The sequence below is a fragment of the Astatotilapia calliptera genome, chromosome 10 (genome assembly GCF_964374335.1).
Source record: "Astatotilapia calliptera chromosome 10, fAstCal68.1, whole genome shotgun sequence".
Taxonomy (NCBI): Eukaryota; Metazoa; Chordata; class Actinopteri; order Cichliformes; family Cichlidae; genus Astatotilapia; species Astatotilapia calliptera.
The window spans coordinates 13,814,063-13,829,452 of NC_137431.1; the positions used below are offsets into that span (position 1 = coordinate 13,814,063).

Below are 15,390 nucleotides of genomic sequence, written 5' to 3' on the forward strand. Positions count from 1 at the left end.
GGCAGAAAAAAAAGAATAAACATTTACAACAGCAGCTACATACAGGCCTATACAATCATAAGCTACACCTGCTTTAAACCACGTGGTGTGCTAACAGGTGATTTTCCAGGTTTCTATGTTGTATGTCTAACATCTTTGCTTAGGGGCCATGTGACACATCAAACTTATTGGTAATGTCACAAGAAAAACAATGGTGTGCTTGGTTTCAACGTAACTTTATTCTTTCATGAGTTATTGACAAGTTTCTGACCACTTATAAAATGTGTTCAATGTGCTGCCCATTGTGTTGGATTGTCAATGCAACCCTCTTCTCCCACTCCCACTCTATAAATGTGTTTCTAAGGCCACAAGAAGCAGAACAAAGGCAAGGAAAGTCTGAGAATCAAATACACAGGAAGGTGATTAGGAAAGTGGAGACAGCTGAGGACACAGCGGGGACAAATCAAGAGTAAGAGAGGGGGAAGCAAAACTGAACATAGTGCACAAAAGACAGGAGCTACTAAAATAAAACAAGAGGCAGAGACAAAGACAAAGCTGACATAAAGAAAAGTAAACAAACAGACATGACTGACTTTACAGGGAGACACTAAAGGACGACACATGGGAAAGAGTTAAAGGAAACAGGAAGGGAAATCACTAAATATTGCACAACCAAGATATGAGTAGAAGAGAGATAAATGTCTTAGTACTTTTTAGGAGCACTTTAGACAACTTATTTACCTCCAAATGTTTTTAGCAGCAAGCAACTGACAAACTATGGCAGTAGCATCTATGCTAATGCAATTTATCTTAACTGTTCTCCAAGTTAAGGTTTGCCTCTACTCATTCAAAACATAGTGTAGGTGTAATAGAATATCGTTGGCAATTGAGGATAATAAACATAAAACAAGACCACTCAGAGAGCGCAACTCCCCCTGAAGGTCAAGGGCTAAGGACTAAAGCCTTGATGTTTTTATTACATAAAAATTCTGTTTTAAGGAGCTCAGACAAAGAAAGTGCTTACTGCATCACCCCCCCCCCCCCCCCCCCCCCAATGTCTCCCATGACTAATATATTGCTTTAATATACACCAATAAGAACAATATAGAATATATGAATCAGGACTCCAAAACTTTACTTTACAGTTATGGGTTGCCGATCACTTTATTCCTACATTTATGTGTATCTATAACATTATATATATAGTTTTTGGTCAACTTGTAAAACAGATCACTCTCATTACTCTGCAGAAAACACTGGTGAAAACACAGAAGTACGCAATTAAATCAAGAAGAAATGTAGAGATAATAAATTTAAAATATTTAAGTGTGCAGAACTGTAAAAATGGAGTAAAGGAATTTAACTTATGCTAATTCAGCTACTAGCGCTTAAATGTGTATCATTTGTATGCTTGTTTTGTGTCTGTTCATTTATTTATGGTCACATAGTTTTATTCTCTAAAATCTGCATACTTATCGCTAGCATTTGTTTTCAGCTGCACATAGATGACTGTATTGCTCTTTAACTGTCTCAAGTAGACAACCAGCAGCCAGAGAGCTGTCCATATGGGCTCTGTGCGTCTATCCAGATAATCTTTGTTGGAGGATTAAGACCGGAGCAGGAAGACATTCAACACGACCTGCATTTGTCCAAAGAGAGTCCTTTAACCTTTCAGGTAATGTGTGTTTTTCTGCTTCATAGCCTAAACTAATAGAAATCCACTGTCAGTAGGCTACGGGCTAGCTGCATATAATAGGTGAGCTTCACTGACCTCTGCTCTGACCTCAGCTGCTGCTAGCCCACAGTACTTTTGTAAACACGCTCTGGATTTCTCTCGAGGTTTGACTGTTATGCGAAATATAGAAAGCAGAAAAAAGTTCAACAACAGGCAATACTCGCTGTCCATTAAAGTTTATATCAATTTACTGTTGACATGGAAGAAAGTCCTCTGACATGATACTGTAACAGATGGTGCATTCAAGCGTAATTACATTGTCACGGGGCAGTTAATGGAGTAGAACATTATACTCCATACAAACAACATAATAGGTTTATAGCTGTCATATGGACCTTTTGCTTCCAAATGACTTCGGACGTTATCTGATCATTTTTTATTATTCTCATGAAGGCAGTAAATATAAAACAGTCTCTCAGTAGAAGGGATTTTGCTGGAACTGTAATTTTGTTGGGTCAGTGTTTTGAATCCAGTACAGCACTGCAAGCCATCTAAATTTTAACATGTATAATGGTCAGTTGAATTAAATCACACGTCCTCCAAATTCTGTGGGCCATTTACAGTAAACGCAACACAACTTCTGCCTATGTCATATCAGGTGTGGTGTTTTATTAATTTTCTATAAAAACACAAAGAAAAACATCACCTTAAAAAAATGCTAAATTATTGTTCTAATTCCCTGCATATTCCGGTTTTACCGTTTTAATTATGAGGATTTAGATGCTTATCTCTGTGGAGGCTTCCTAGTTCTTTTCTTTTTTCTCTTTTTAGATTTTAATTTACAAAAAAAGTCTCAAATGAAAAAAGGAAATTTGTAAAATAAAACTTGAGGGAAATAGATTACATTATAATGCATATATTTGTTAATGGAAGGCCTATAAAGGGATATGCAAAAGCCCCATCATAGACACAAACACTGTGTAAACATAGATCTGAGTGAGAGTTGTAGCTGGCTGGCTTTATCATGTGAGAATTGAAGCCATTAAACCAGGGATGGGGAACTCCAGGCCTTAAATGCTGGTGTCCTGCAGGTTTTAGATCTCACCCTGGGTCAACACACCTGAATCAAATGATTAAATGGTAAATGGCCTGTATTTATATAGCGCTTTACTAGTCCCTAAGGACCCCAAAGCGCTTTACATATCCAGTCATCCACCCATTCACGCACACATTCACACACTGGTGATGGCAGCTACATTGTAGCCACAGCCACCCTGGGGCGCACTGACAGAGGCGAGGCTGCCAAACATTAGCGCCACTGGGCCCTCTGACCACCACCAGTAGGCAACGGGTGAAGTGTCTTGCCCAAGGACACAACGACCAAGACTGTCCAAGCCGGGGCTCGAACCGGCAACCTTCCGATTACAAGGCGAACTGCCAACTCTTGAGCCACGATCGCCCACGATTAGTTCATTGGCAACCCTCTGGAGAATTTAAAGACATGTTGAGGAAGTAATTTAGCCATTTAAATCAGCTGTGTTGGATCGAGGACACATCTAAAACCTGCAGGACTTCGGCCCTTAACGCCTGGAGTTCCCCCGCCCCTGCATTAAACAGTTACCGGTATACTGAAATTTAGTCATTACTATAATGTTCTTATTGCTTGTTATTTAACAGTATATGCATTTTTTTTTTCAACAGGACAAATCCCCACTGCCGATCATAATGTCTTTATTGGATTTTCTTGGGCAGGGGAAGCTGTTGGGGGTCGGAGTTCTGCTGGTGTGGCTCGTCCTCTTCCACCTTCTTGTTAATGTTTGGCTCCTTTGCGTCTTCACCAGTCTCCTGGTAGTTCTCGGAGGTTGGCTTGGGTCACGGGCTCTGCTGGATGCCAACAGCGTTCTCCACCTGGAGCACTTCTTGCCTCTTGGCAACATTAACCCACCTCAGTATTCACCTGAGCACGAGTGGAGATTGAACCATGAGATCCACAGCGCTGTCCACAAAGCAGTGCGTGACTTTGTGTCCTCGTGGTATCGCACTCTGCTGCCCGAGGTGGAGGGCGAGTTTGAGCGTGCGGTGCGTAATTCGATGCTGGAGTCAGTGATGGAACTGAAGGAGCGTGCCCGGCGAGTGGACAGAAAGGTCATGGTTCAGCGGTTGCTGGAGGTGTACGGGGGTCACCTGCAGAACTACATGACAGTAAGACAGATACAGTCAACACAAAAGGGAAGCATGAGCCTCTGGCAGCTCTACAGTGAAGTAGACACCCCTCATCCAGCTGTGAGCAGCAAAGCTGCTGAGCTCAGCTACTCCAGAGCTCTAGTTCACCTTGTACTACACGTGCTGGTTCCATACCCACAGATGGAAACCAGGACAGGAGGTTACATGGTTACAGAACTTATTACCTGCAACGTGCTGCTACCGCTCATAACCAGGATATCCGATCCTGACTGGCTCAACCAGACCATTGTAGACATACTTACCAGATGCAGAGAACCACACCAGGAAATCAACGTGGATGACCTCCCAGTAGATCCCCTATACAAATGTCAGATCGACCAGGAGTCCTGGGCCACCTGCATGTCACTGTCTTCTTCCGATCAAGCTGGTCTCGCCAGCAAAAGCGCCTCTGACCTTGATGACCTGAATGAGAGCCGGAGCACGACGGAGCAGACTGAGTCCTCACTGAGCAGCATGGTTAGCTTGGCATCAGCTGGGAAATTTCAAAGCTGCCGCCCAGGTCTGCTCACATCATACAAAGTGAACTGCTGTCCGCTTACATCTGCCCATCACTCCAACTCGTCAGAGTCCAAAATAATTTCACTGGACTCGCTAACTCAGTCTGACTCGGATGATGATCTGAAAGGAGGCTTTTGCGAGTGTGGTCCTTCAAACAACTTCTGCAGCATGCTCACTTCTAAAGATGTTGAAGCCTATGGATGCTTCGGTCCACTGAGAAATCTAGGACAGAAGGTGGTGGTGCCGGTGGACTCCCAGTGGCCAGCAGGCATAGCTGAAGAGAAATCTCCAGGTTGCCCTAGAAGAAAGCTTTGTTTACCCTCTTATAACTTGGATTCCCCCAGCAATGCAGTGGCACCTGTGAACATCCAGAATGTCAGAATTGGTGGCACCGTCACCGCAAAAGACCAGCGTGGCACCGGCATACATCCCTATATTCTTTACACTGTAAAGGTACAGTCATGTCACAGCCTGGTACAATGAAGCTGTCTTATGAAATTGGATTATTGATGATTGCATACTGCACCCCTCTTTCTGTTTAACAGTTTCAGACAGCGACCAGTGATGGCAGCGCCACTCCACAGCATGCGGCCTGTCACGCTGTCAATCGCAGATACAGCGAGTTCCTCAACTTGCAGACACGATTAGAGGAGAAGCCTGAAATGAAGAAATTAATCAAGAGTAAGACATCGTCCTCTGCTTTAAGACATCACCAAACCCTAGTAGTCCAAGAAGAGATGCCACGTTTATTTATTTATTGCATTTCAGATGTCAAGGGCCCAAAGAGGATTTTCCCTGATCTCTCATTCAGCAGTCCAGACGGTGAGAAGGTTGAAGTGCGTAAAAGCCAGCTGGATGCCTTCCTAAAAGTAAGCATTGGGATTATAACTTTTGCATTTGCAGGGTTCTGACGTTTGTTCTTGTGGTATAATTTTTATTGTTTTCTAGCAATTAAGCAGCATTCCTGAGATAGCCAACAACGAAGACATGCAGGAGTTCCTAGCTCTCAATTCAGGTGTCTGTACATATTTTGGAAGAAAACCTTTTGCCAAGTCAAGAATTGATAAGGTAGGAACAAGCTAACAGAAAATTAAACCAATAAGTAGTTGCATTTTGTGAAATTTACTCCATTACTCCCCTGCGAGAGTTAAGTAAGAAGTTTTATGCCTTGTTCTTGAGCATGGAGTTGGACCTTTTGTGAAAATGTGTAAAGAAATTCCACATTGTAATACTCAAGAACGCACAAAATAGAGAAGAATAAATACTCAAGAAGCTAATCATGTTCAGAATGAGACAAAAACTGGATGCTTTTTCTTTCTTTTTTCTACAACTTGAATTTAATTATCTCACATATGTTTGATTGATTGAAAGATGATGGAAAATGCTTTGGACACTTTGAAGACAGCTTTCCCACATCCAGAACCCCTCAGCCCAACAGAGGACATTGATGGAGATCCTGATGGAAGAACAATGGACAACAGAAAATACAGGTAAGAGCTCTATCTGCCTGATACCAGTCTTCACACACATTCAAATCTACTTTGCTTCCTTATTATCAATTCGGTGAGTTAATTCTCAGCTTCTTTCATGTTGGATTTAATTCACTTATTTTTGTAACACGGGGATTCCTGTTTTGTGTTCTGTGCTTCAGGAGGCTTTTCCCAAGCAAAATCTCCCCAGCCTTCAATATACCCAACATTCCTGATCTACATCCTAAAGTGACATACTGCTTCAGTGAAGGCAGCACTGTAAGTTATTATTCCTCATGAACTATCAACACAAACATGTTTCAGACTAATGTGGGAGAGCGTTGACATTTTCTTCAGAAATCATTTGCTTATTCTGATTTTCTAGGTCCTCAATGGCATGTCACTGTCCCACCTCGAGAATTTTGTTGGTGAGCAGGAAACACTGTTATGTGGACTGAATGGGAAAGAGAACAAGCAGAGGTGTGAGCAAGATGTGAAGAAGACTTCAGGGAAAACTCACGGCACAGGTTGAGTTTGTCTGAAGTAGATTTATCCACATTGGCAAGATGCACTGACACAGTTTTACCACATGGGTGCAGCAAAACCCAATGTCTGTGGTGGCTTTAGCTGAGCAGTAGACGATTTGCAGCAATAGGGCACAAACACATTTTGGAGACTTTTTGAATCCACATTTAGTAAGAATGTTTTTTTTTACTTGCAGTGGAAAATCTTGACCTCAGCATCTATTAATAGATATTTCTCATTAAAAATTTTTTGGTTGATTGTTTATTAACAACACAAAGGTAACTCCATGTTTTTGCCCACTACCACTAATGGTGTGTTCTGCCTTTACAAGTAGTCAAATATTTTTTTAATTCATTTGTGAAGATTCCCATCCTTGTGCTGAAATAAATGTATAATTAATGTATAATTAATGGGGGTTTGTGTGTGTGTGTGTGTGTGTGTGTGTGTGTGTGTGTGTGTGTGTGTGTGCGTGTGTGTGCGCGCGCGTGTGTGCATGTGCGTGTGCGTGCTGCAGACACAGCTGTGGCAGATGTCGCTTTGAACATCTTGTGTTTGCTGATGAAGGATCAGTGGAGTTGGCTGTGCACTGAGAACATCCAGAAGGCCATCAGACTGCTCTTCGGGACTTTCATCGAGAGGTAAGAGTTCCTCCGCATCTGCAGCTGTTTGTGAACTGTTGTTCCTGATTTACTTACACTGTAAGTAAATCAGGAACAATTTACTTGCACTGTAAGTAAATCAGGAGTGAAGACAAAATCAACAATGACTTATGCCATAAGTCATTGCTAACCCATCCTTCCGCTCAAATGAGCTTGGAATAGTTAAAGGGAGCATTTTGGGAAACCACTACAAGGTAGAGGCTTTCCTTGGAGAAGGGGGCTTTGGTATTGTAGCCAAATGCCGTGATACCAAAACCAACCGAGCTGTGGCTATTAAGGTGAACAAGAACAACCCTGATATTCTGCAACAGGCAAAACTGGAAATTTTCATCCTGGAGCAGCTGAGAAGGTTGGATCCAGATGCCGCCAACATTGTTCAATGGAACGGCTTTTTCCACGACGGAGAGCGTGTTTGCCTGAAATTTGAACTCCTAGACCAATGCCTGTGGGACTACATACGGGACCCGAATAATCGGCGTCTCCCCATAAGCGAAGTCAGGCCAATTTTAGGTCAACTCACAAATGCTCTGTCCCACCTGGGTTCTGTGGGAATAGTGCACGCTGACCTCAAACCTGGAAACATCATGGTTGTAAATCGCTATGAGTCTCCAGTCAAAGTCAGACTTATAGACTTTGGCCTCGCATGTCCTGCGTCTGCAGTGATGCCTGGTGACCGTGTGGGGACAGTTGGTTATAGTGCACCTGAGGTTATGCTTGGCCTTCCTTACAATGAAGCAAGTGACATGTGGTCTCTGGAGCTGGTGGCTGTGGAGCTTGGTACAGGGGTGCCACTCTACCCTGGAAAAAAATATTATGATGTTTTGAAATTCATCATAGAGATTCAGGGTCAGCCGCCAGATCATGTTCTCGATCCTGGCGTGTACACTGAAGACTATTTCACAAAAGACAACTACAACCAACAACGCTGGACATTTAAGACCGCTCAACAATTTAAATACGAGACAGGATATGAATCTTTGGAGACAAGATACATAAAACTGACACGTCTGGATGACCTCGAACAAATAATGCTGTTTAGACGAGGACCAGAAGATGGCCAACGCTTATTTGTCAGCCTAATTAAAGAGATGTTGGCCTTGGATGCACACCAGCGGATAACACCCTCTCAGGTTCTCCGGCATCCCTTTTTCAACCCTGGCCTCTCCAACAGGTTCCCAAGTATCAACACTGAAAAACCATACAGAGTCAATCTCCAGCATGGCATCTTCCACCCTGGACAAAAGTGATAAAAACACAAACTGGGGTTGGAAAAGGATATTAACAGCAAATTACACTGGAAATATTAATTAAGCTGCTCCAATAATTATCACTTTGGCTTTTTTTTTTTTTTTTTTTTTTTTCACTCCCCCCACCCCAACCAGTCGCGGCAGATGACTGTCCCTTCCTGAGGCTGGTTCTGTCGAAGGTTTCTTCCTTTTTAAAGGGAGTTTTTCCTTCCCACTGTCGCTAAATGCTTGCTCATAGGGAATCTTCTGATTGCTGGTGTGGCCAAAACTCTAGGGGAAGTAGCAATTCTTGTGAAAATTAAAAAAAAAAAAAAAAAGCCTACCAATATTCAAAGCAGAGCAGCGGACACCTTACCATCACATCAGTCCTTTAATCCAACCTAAAACACCATGTTTACAGAAATAAATTCCATACAAATTGGAAATAAATTGTTGTTTTTGATTGTTTATAAATATATAGTGCTACCCTTCAGCCTCCTAGTAGACATACCTGTGTTATAAATGTGAAACTCCTCCGATTTTCAGAAAAGTTTACCTCTGACCTTGAAGTCAAGGTCACTGAGATTTAAGCTTCACAGAGATTTTCAGTAGATGCAACCATGGTATTGATTTGAAAAATCTACACAATCACAAACTTGGATGTCCACAGCGCCTCACCATATACCAAAGATTAACCCTTGTGTGGTGTTCGTATTTTTGTTACTCAGCCAGTGTTCATGGGTCTGGTGGACCCGCTAGAGTTTTGGCTTTCCAAATTAACACTATCAAACAATTTTATGTTAAATTACTCAACAGATGTTTACTTCATCCCAATTACAAGACATATGAACAGCAAACATGGTTAATTTTTTCCCTTTACCTTTGTTAGATCACATTTATGAATTAATGTGCTTCTCGTTTTTCTTTTATATAAAATGTTATAAATAAATCAGTTATAATCAAGTGGAGTGAGTGGAAAGACACAACACATTTACACGTGAAAAAATAATTAATTGTTTAATTTTTCTTTTGAAAAAAACTGAACACGGGTCTCACAGACCCGAACACCATACAAGGGTTAAGAGGGGTTTTTTTTCTAGGTTTTTATAAAGATTACAGAACACAAATAACAAAAATGCCAACGCTATTGTCATTTTTGACAACGCTATTTTGATGTTGTCTAATGTAGTGCAAAAAAACAAAACAAACCCAAAATTTAGTAAATAAAGTAAATAAGGTATATACTACGTAGTATACAACATTTTAGTGGTCCACAATGGGGTCAATGAACAGAATGAAGGAAGTAAGTCTTTTATATGACAATGGTGTGAAAAAGCGTTTTCCTATTTATTTGTATGTTTGTCACACTTAAACATTTCAGATCATCAAACATTTTTTTTCTTTTTTAATGTAAAAAGAAAAATCCTTTAACTGTACAGTTTTCTTGATGTTATGATGCTTCTACCACTGGTTTGTCATTAATATTTTATTGTCTTAGTGTGTTAAAGATTCTAGTTCTTATTCTGGTCAAACTGTGCTTCATTATTTGTTTACAGCACAGCTACAGTTCCAGGTGACTTCAAGTCAAAAGGATACTACATGTCAATGGCCAGCAGCCTGTATTCAGTTTGAATATTGCAGTAAATGTACCTGGATCTGTTTCTATTGGGTTGTGAATTTGGTCTCACTGTTACATCCAACTTTTAGAGTGGGATAAAGACAAAAAGAAACAAGAGAGAATGGATTTGTAGTTAGAAATCCAAAGTTGCTTCTGTTTTGCCCACACACATTGATGATGATTTCACATCGTAAGCAGGTTATCAAATGTGGACAGAATGTTAGCAGTATAATCAAATACTTAATCTTGATGGCATTACCTTGGCCTCGAGTAACACTGTGACGAATCTTGGAGCCATTTCTGAACAGGATATGTCACTCAACTCACACATTAAACAAATCTCTAGGACTGTTTCACTTCATCTGAGCAATATTGTCAAATTTAGAAACATCCTGTGAGAGTGAGACAGAAAAATGACTTTGAGATTGTTACTTCTAGAGTGGGTTACTGTAAACAGGTAAAATCTCCCTGAAAAACCTTCAGTTCAAAGGCCACAGTGAGAGTGCTAACATATCAGCTTCTCTTGATTTGCTGCCTGTTAAAACCACAACTTAATTCAAAATTCTTCTCTTTGAATAGAAAATCCTGAATGATCATCATACTGTATGGGTAGAGTTTCTTAAAGTAGAATGGGAGGCTGAGCCTTCGACTATCAGGCTCTTCTCCTGTGGAACCAGCTCCCAGTTAGGGATCAGGAGACTGACACTCTCTCTACCTGGAACACGAAACTTCAACTTGATAAAACTTATACCTCAGGTGACTCTGCTAGAGGACTTTTCTGGTGTTTGTCTACTCTCTGCCATAGTTTGTGTGATGTCCTTTTGGTTGTTCGCAGTCTTTGTACTGTCATTCTGTTATTTACATTCCAGGAAAAAATATTGAATTTTTATTCATTACAATAAATCACAGCAAGGCCTCAACAGTTGGCTATGGGGTCTATTTTGTGAGCAGGTGACATATTTACAGTCATTTATTTTCCCTTCATTCAGCCAGATCTAGAGGGCACAAGGACAGGTTAGTGGTGGTTAGTTGGATTTTAATGGTGCACGATCTTCTCTCCGATTGTCTTTCAGGAGTTTTTTAGCACACACACATAAATGTTATGGGTTTTTGTGCTTTACTTGCTAAACTAAATAACTACTGGACCCACTTTACCACATGGTGTGTGGGAAATGGGCTTTTCCTACCCCTAATGTTATGCTATCATTAAATGGTCATACTGGTCACAACTTTTGGCTTGATATCTGCCTCTGGGACCTCACTTCTGGCTTAAGGTTCATGTTTTGCATTCTCCTGTAATTGCTTAAAGCACGCTTTTTCATGAGCTTGCATTTAATTCCCCATCTGTCTGTTTGACACACTGGCACATGTCCTGAACATGGACGCACTCACTTGTGTATATATTTATTTATATTTAGATTTCTTCATACATTCTTATATAGTTCTATATTGTGTATTTTGTTGTACAGTTATTTTATTTTCAACTTTAATTTATATATTTTATCTTATTCTTCCCAGTTAAATTTACCCTTCATTCTAATTTGTGTTGTACAGTTATTTCATTTTTAACCTTAATTTATATTTTATTCCTTCCTAGTTAAATTTACCCTTTTTAATTTTTCATATTTATTTCCTATCTTATTCATAGCCTTTTCCTTTTTTGTTTTCTTTAGGTCACGAGCAGTTGTCCAAGCATTTCACTACATATCGTACTGTGTATGACTGTGTACGTGACAAATAAAAAATTTGAATTTGAATTTAAAGTATTGAACTGATTTCTGTATCAGATGGTTGGATGTAGGTGTCGCCCACCTTACCAGTGCTCCTTGCTGGGTGATTTACCTACAAGTGCTGCAGGAAGCTGTATGGCCCGGTGGCACTCTGCCTGCTCAACCACAGCCTGAGCGAAGTGCTGCACAAAAGGAGAAAACAAAGGAGCAATGTTTGGACTGCCTGATGCAGCTGCTCCCAGGTGAATAACAGCTGTTCAAATCAGATTACTGCTGTTAAATGCTGCCCTGATTTTCATAGCTTCTGACAGTATGTTTCACTGTTTGTGTCTGAGCAGAGCTCATCACTGACATGCTGGGTAATGAGAAGTACAGACTGAGTTTGGAGACTATGCTGGAGTCTTTGCAGGACCACCAGATAAACAAGTGAGTCAGCAACCAAACAGCAAGCTAACAAGAAACAGAAACTGTATCAGTGCTGGTCTCTGATTATCACTAAACAGTACAACCACAATGTTAATGTTTCAGATAGAACTGCAAACTCCTCTTACCTTTCATATTTATACTATTATATCATCAATCTAAGAATGTCATTTTCCTGATGTCTTTTTCCTACATCTGTGTTTTTCTGCAGGCATCTGCTTTACTGCATCTGTGACCTGCTGCTGGAATTTCTGATCCCCGAGTCGTGTGATGAGAACTTCCAGCATTCTCTGCTACAGAGCTTGACCAAAGACACATATTGAGACAACAATGATCGTCATTAGTTTACAAAAATCTGCCTGCTGAAGCCCAGAACTGATCACCAGACAGACTCGGGTCTGAATGACAGTCACGACTCTCAGCAGCTTGTCTGATAGATAAATGGAATACACAGGTAAACAAATATCTGTCATTCAGTTGTGGCGAGCTCAGTGTACTTATTAATTCCTATCATTATTTCATGATCATTTCAACTTCCCATATGTGTGATAGACTTATCACTTATCCCATTATCATAAAACAAGCTTGAGCTTCCATTTCAGCTTATAAAAAGTGTTAGGTATTTTAGCACTACGGTTAGCATTTACAGGATATTGTTTTATAGTGACATTATGCAGGAAAACTCTGTCATTCAATAAGGCCCCTTTGTTTTAGTTATTTTTCTCTTTGACCCAAGAATTGATGTGTGAGAATCACAGGCTGGTACAAGGTTGAAATACCACAGAGATCACTCCCTCAGCTACATTAGTTTCTTAATCTTTTAGGAGACGCCTGTTGAGGCCAAATGGTTTGTTTCAGATTTCACTAATGTAAGAACTCTTTGTTTTGTGCCTTGAAAATATGTCGCTGAGATAATCACAATTGTAGCTGAACTGATACACTACACAAAGGATGCTTCTTCACCCAAGGGCAGGAAGACGCTGCCTTATCTTGGTCTGTACTGGTTTAAACTGATAAATCTGCTGTCTCATGAATTTTACCCTCTATATAAACTGTTGTACTTGTGAATAAAGTTGAGTCAATTTGGGAAGACAACCTGAAGCAGTCTCTGTTTTCTTGTTCTCCCAAGCTGCTCCCGAGCTCGTACTAACACGCTGAATGGCATGCTTGAATATTACTTGAGAATATATTTGACTGTGTTACAGACTAAGGGACATTCTCTGCTGATAGACGTCCACGCCTCGGAGGAAGCCGATCCACGGAGTAGGCCCTGGAAACCGTTTCCTTCAAAAAGTTTGCATCCAAGTAAAATACCATGTACTGTATTTGTCCTCCTCCTCCATTTCTTTACTTTTCAAGTTAAATCTGTTAACGTTTCAGACAGTGTCCCACATTATCCCAAACATACCTACTCTTTTGCCCCATTTTTAGTCTTTTGGGGAGTGATAAGATGATTAGGTGATGCATCGTTGGTGGAAGCAGTTCATGGAGATGCAGCTTGTCTTATACTTGTGCAGGATGTGACGTATTCATAAAAGCCTGTAGTCAATGGAGTCCACAGGGTAATGGCACAACAAAGCGGCATCAATCACGCAGATTAATGAGAAAAAAGACTGATCCTGGCTTCATATTTATATCATCACGCAAACTGACGTCTGGTTAACATGTCACCCAGTTAAACTCATTTTTTTGGCTCTTGGGCTCTTTTATCTTGATGCATTCATTTATTCTGATGTGGTTGTAAATCGTGCACATTCCTACTTTGGAGCCTGGTAAGTTCACAGCTGGCATGAGTGCATATGTTCATGATATCTACCTGAAGTATGATCTTCAGATGTAGAACTCGACAGATCGCCGGGGCTTGAAAGGAAATGAAGGAGGCTCTTCCAGGATTTTATATAAAGTTTTAACCTGTCTTTTGTCGCCCTTTATCTAATGACTGCTAGAGGTCTCACTGTGCTTCTCAGTGCAATTAGTGCCTTCAGCTGAGCCCTCTGACATCTGTGAGTGAAATCAGCAGTGTGAAGGATTTGCTCAGATGAAAGCTGGGGCTGAACTTCAGACAGGTGTACTGACTGAGTCAATAAATGTTTGAAGTTGAGAGCACTGTTGGGGAATCCCCCTGTCTTCAACACAAAGAGTGAACTTTAGCCGTCACAAAGAGGATTTTGTGCTAGTTTTCTTTGATTACTCCTCTGTGTCAGGTAACTTATTCATATAATCCAGCTCTTCTCACACATTCTTTCACTGTACAAACACTATTTGTGTGAAAGGAGTTAAAAATCGACTGATTTCATAAATAAGTGTGTATAAGTATTGTGTTTTAGTCTTCCCATGATCTTTTGATCCGGAGAGCAGTTAAAAAAATACCAATTTCTTCACAGCCAAATTCCGTGATGAGGGATAAATTAACTGCATGATTTACAAAACCGCTTTATGTTTTGCTTGAATGGTAAATTGAAAAAAAGTAAGGAAAAGCACTCTTTTTATAGAGTGCTTCCATATGGCAACATAATTTTATTAAATATGGATGGCTAATATAGTGTGTGTTTGTGAGTATCTTTATTTCATTGAGGGGAAAAAAAATCTGCATCACTTGGTATCTGCATGCACTCTGTACTTGAACTGAAAGATTTATTATCCGTGTTAAGCACGACAGGGTAACAGGGTCACTGGTGGCTGGTACTCAGACAACTGTCAAGCATCCTTAAATATTCAGTATGGCAGCCTATTGCAAAGAATCTCTGAAACACTGAAATAATTACAATCAGTTCAAAGAGGGTGTTTGTCTGTAAAAAGAAAAAAAAATCTGGCAGTTCTGTCATGGTGATTGACAAAGTCTCAAAAATGCGCACTCTTCCCTGCTCTGCAATTATCTCTTCCAATGTAAAACACTTTTCTATCAATTTAGTGTGTTTCCAGCAGAATAATCCTGTAACACACACAAGGTTTATAAAGCTTGTGAGCAAAAGTTGTATATTGGATGCGCACAGATCCAACAACAGGGGAGTTGTTCACATATGCTCACATATAAACTGTCAGTCGTCGGGGTGTAAATCCACTCCTATTGTTTCCACTTGCTGGTCAGCAGGACTTCATAAAGTTAATATTAGGAACATTTAGCACATCTCACTTCCTTTCTTATGAGATCATGGTCTGATACTGGTGGGGCCCCACCTCCTGTCTCATGCTTTGGGACTTGTTTGTGACTGGAAACCAGGGGGGATTAAATGCTTAAACTGCACTGCTGGTGGCCACATATGAGTGGGAACAGCTGTATTTTAACCACAAATTGCTTAGTGCAACAAATACCCACGGAAGTTCACAACTTAGATCCATTACAG

General features: G+C 40.6%; 1 protein-coding gene across 2 annotated transcripts; it reads left to right on the forward strand.

Annotated features, from left to right (window-relative positions):
- The first annotated feature begins 1,347 nt into the window (after positions 1–1,347).
- On the forward strand, positions 1,348–14,586 carry snx19a (sorting nexin 19a). 2 transcript variants are annotated; one of them, XR_013911889.1, is made up of 13 exons: positions 1,348–1,654; positions 3,356–4,849; positions 4,942–5,077; positions 5,165–5,265; positions 5,345–5,464; positions 5,768–5,886; positions 6,048–6,144; positions 6,251–6,392; positions 6,905–7,028; positions 11,681–11,865; positions 11,962–12,049; positions 12,258–12,500; positions 13,252–14,586. XR_013911889.1 is itself a non-coding variant. In XM_026181571.2 (12 exons), exons 2-12 carry the CDS (start codon positions 3,380–3,382, stop codon positions 12,367–12,369), a joined length of 2,694 nt encoding a protein of 897 aa, XP_026037356.1. In that variant the 5' UTR covers positions 1,349–1,654; positions 3,356–3,379; the 3' UTR covers positions 12,370–13,147. The 2 variants fall into 2 exon arrangements, 1 of the variants encoding a protein (XP_026037356.1); XM_026181571.2 differs by lacking the exon at positions 13,252–14,586 and having other exon boundaries at positions 1,349–1,654; positions 12,258–13,147.
- The last annotated feature ends 804 nt before the right edge of the window (positions 14,587–15,390 follow it).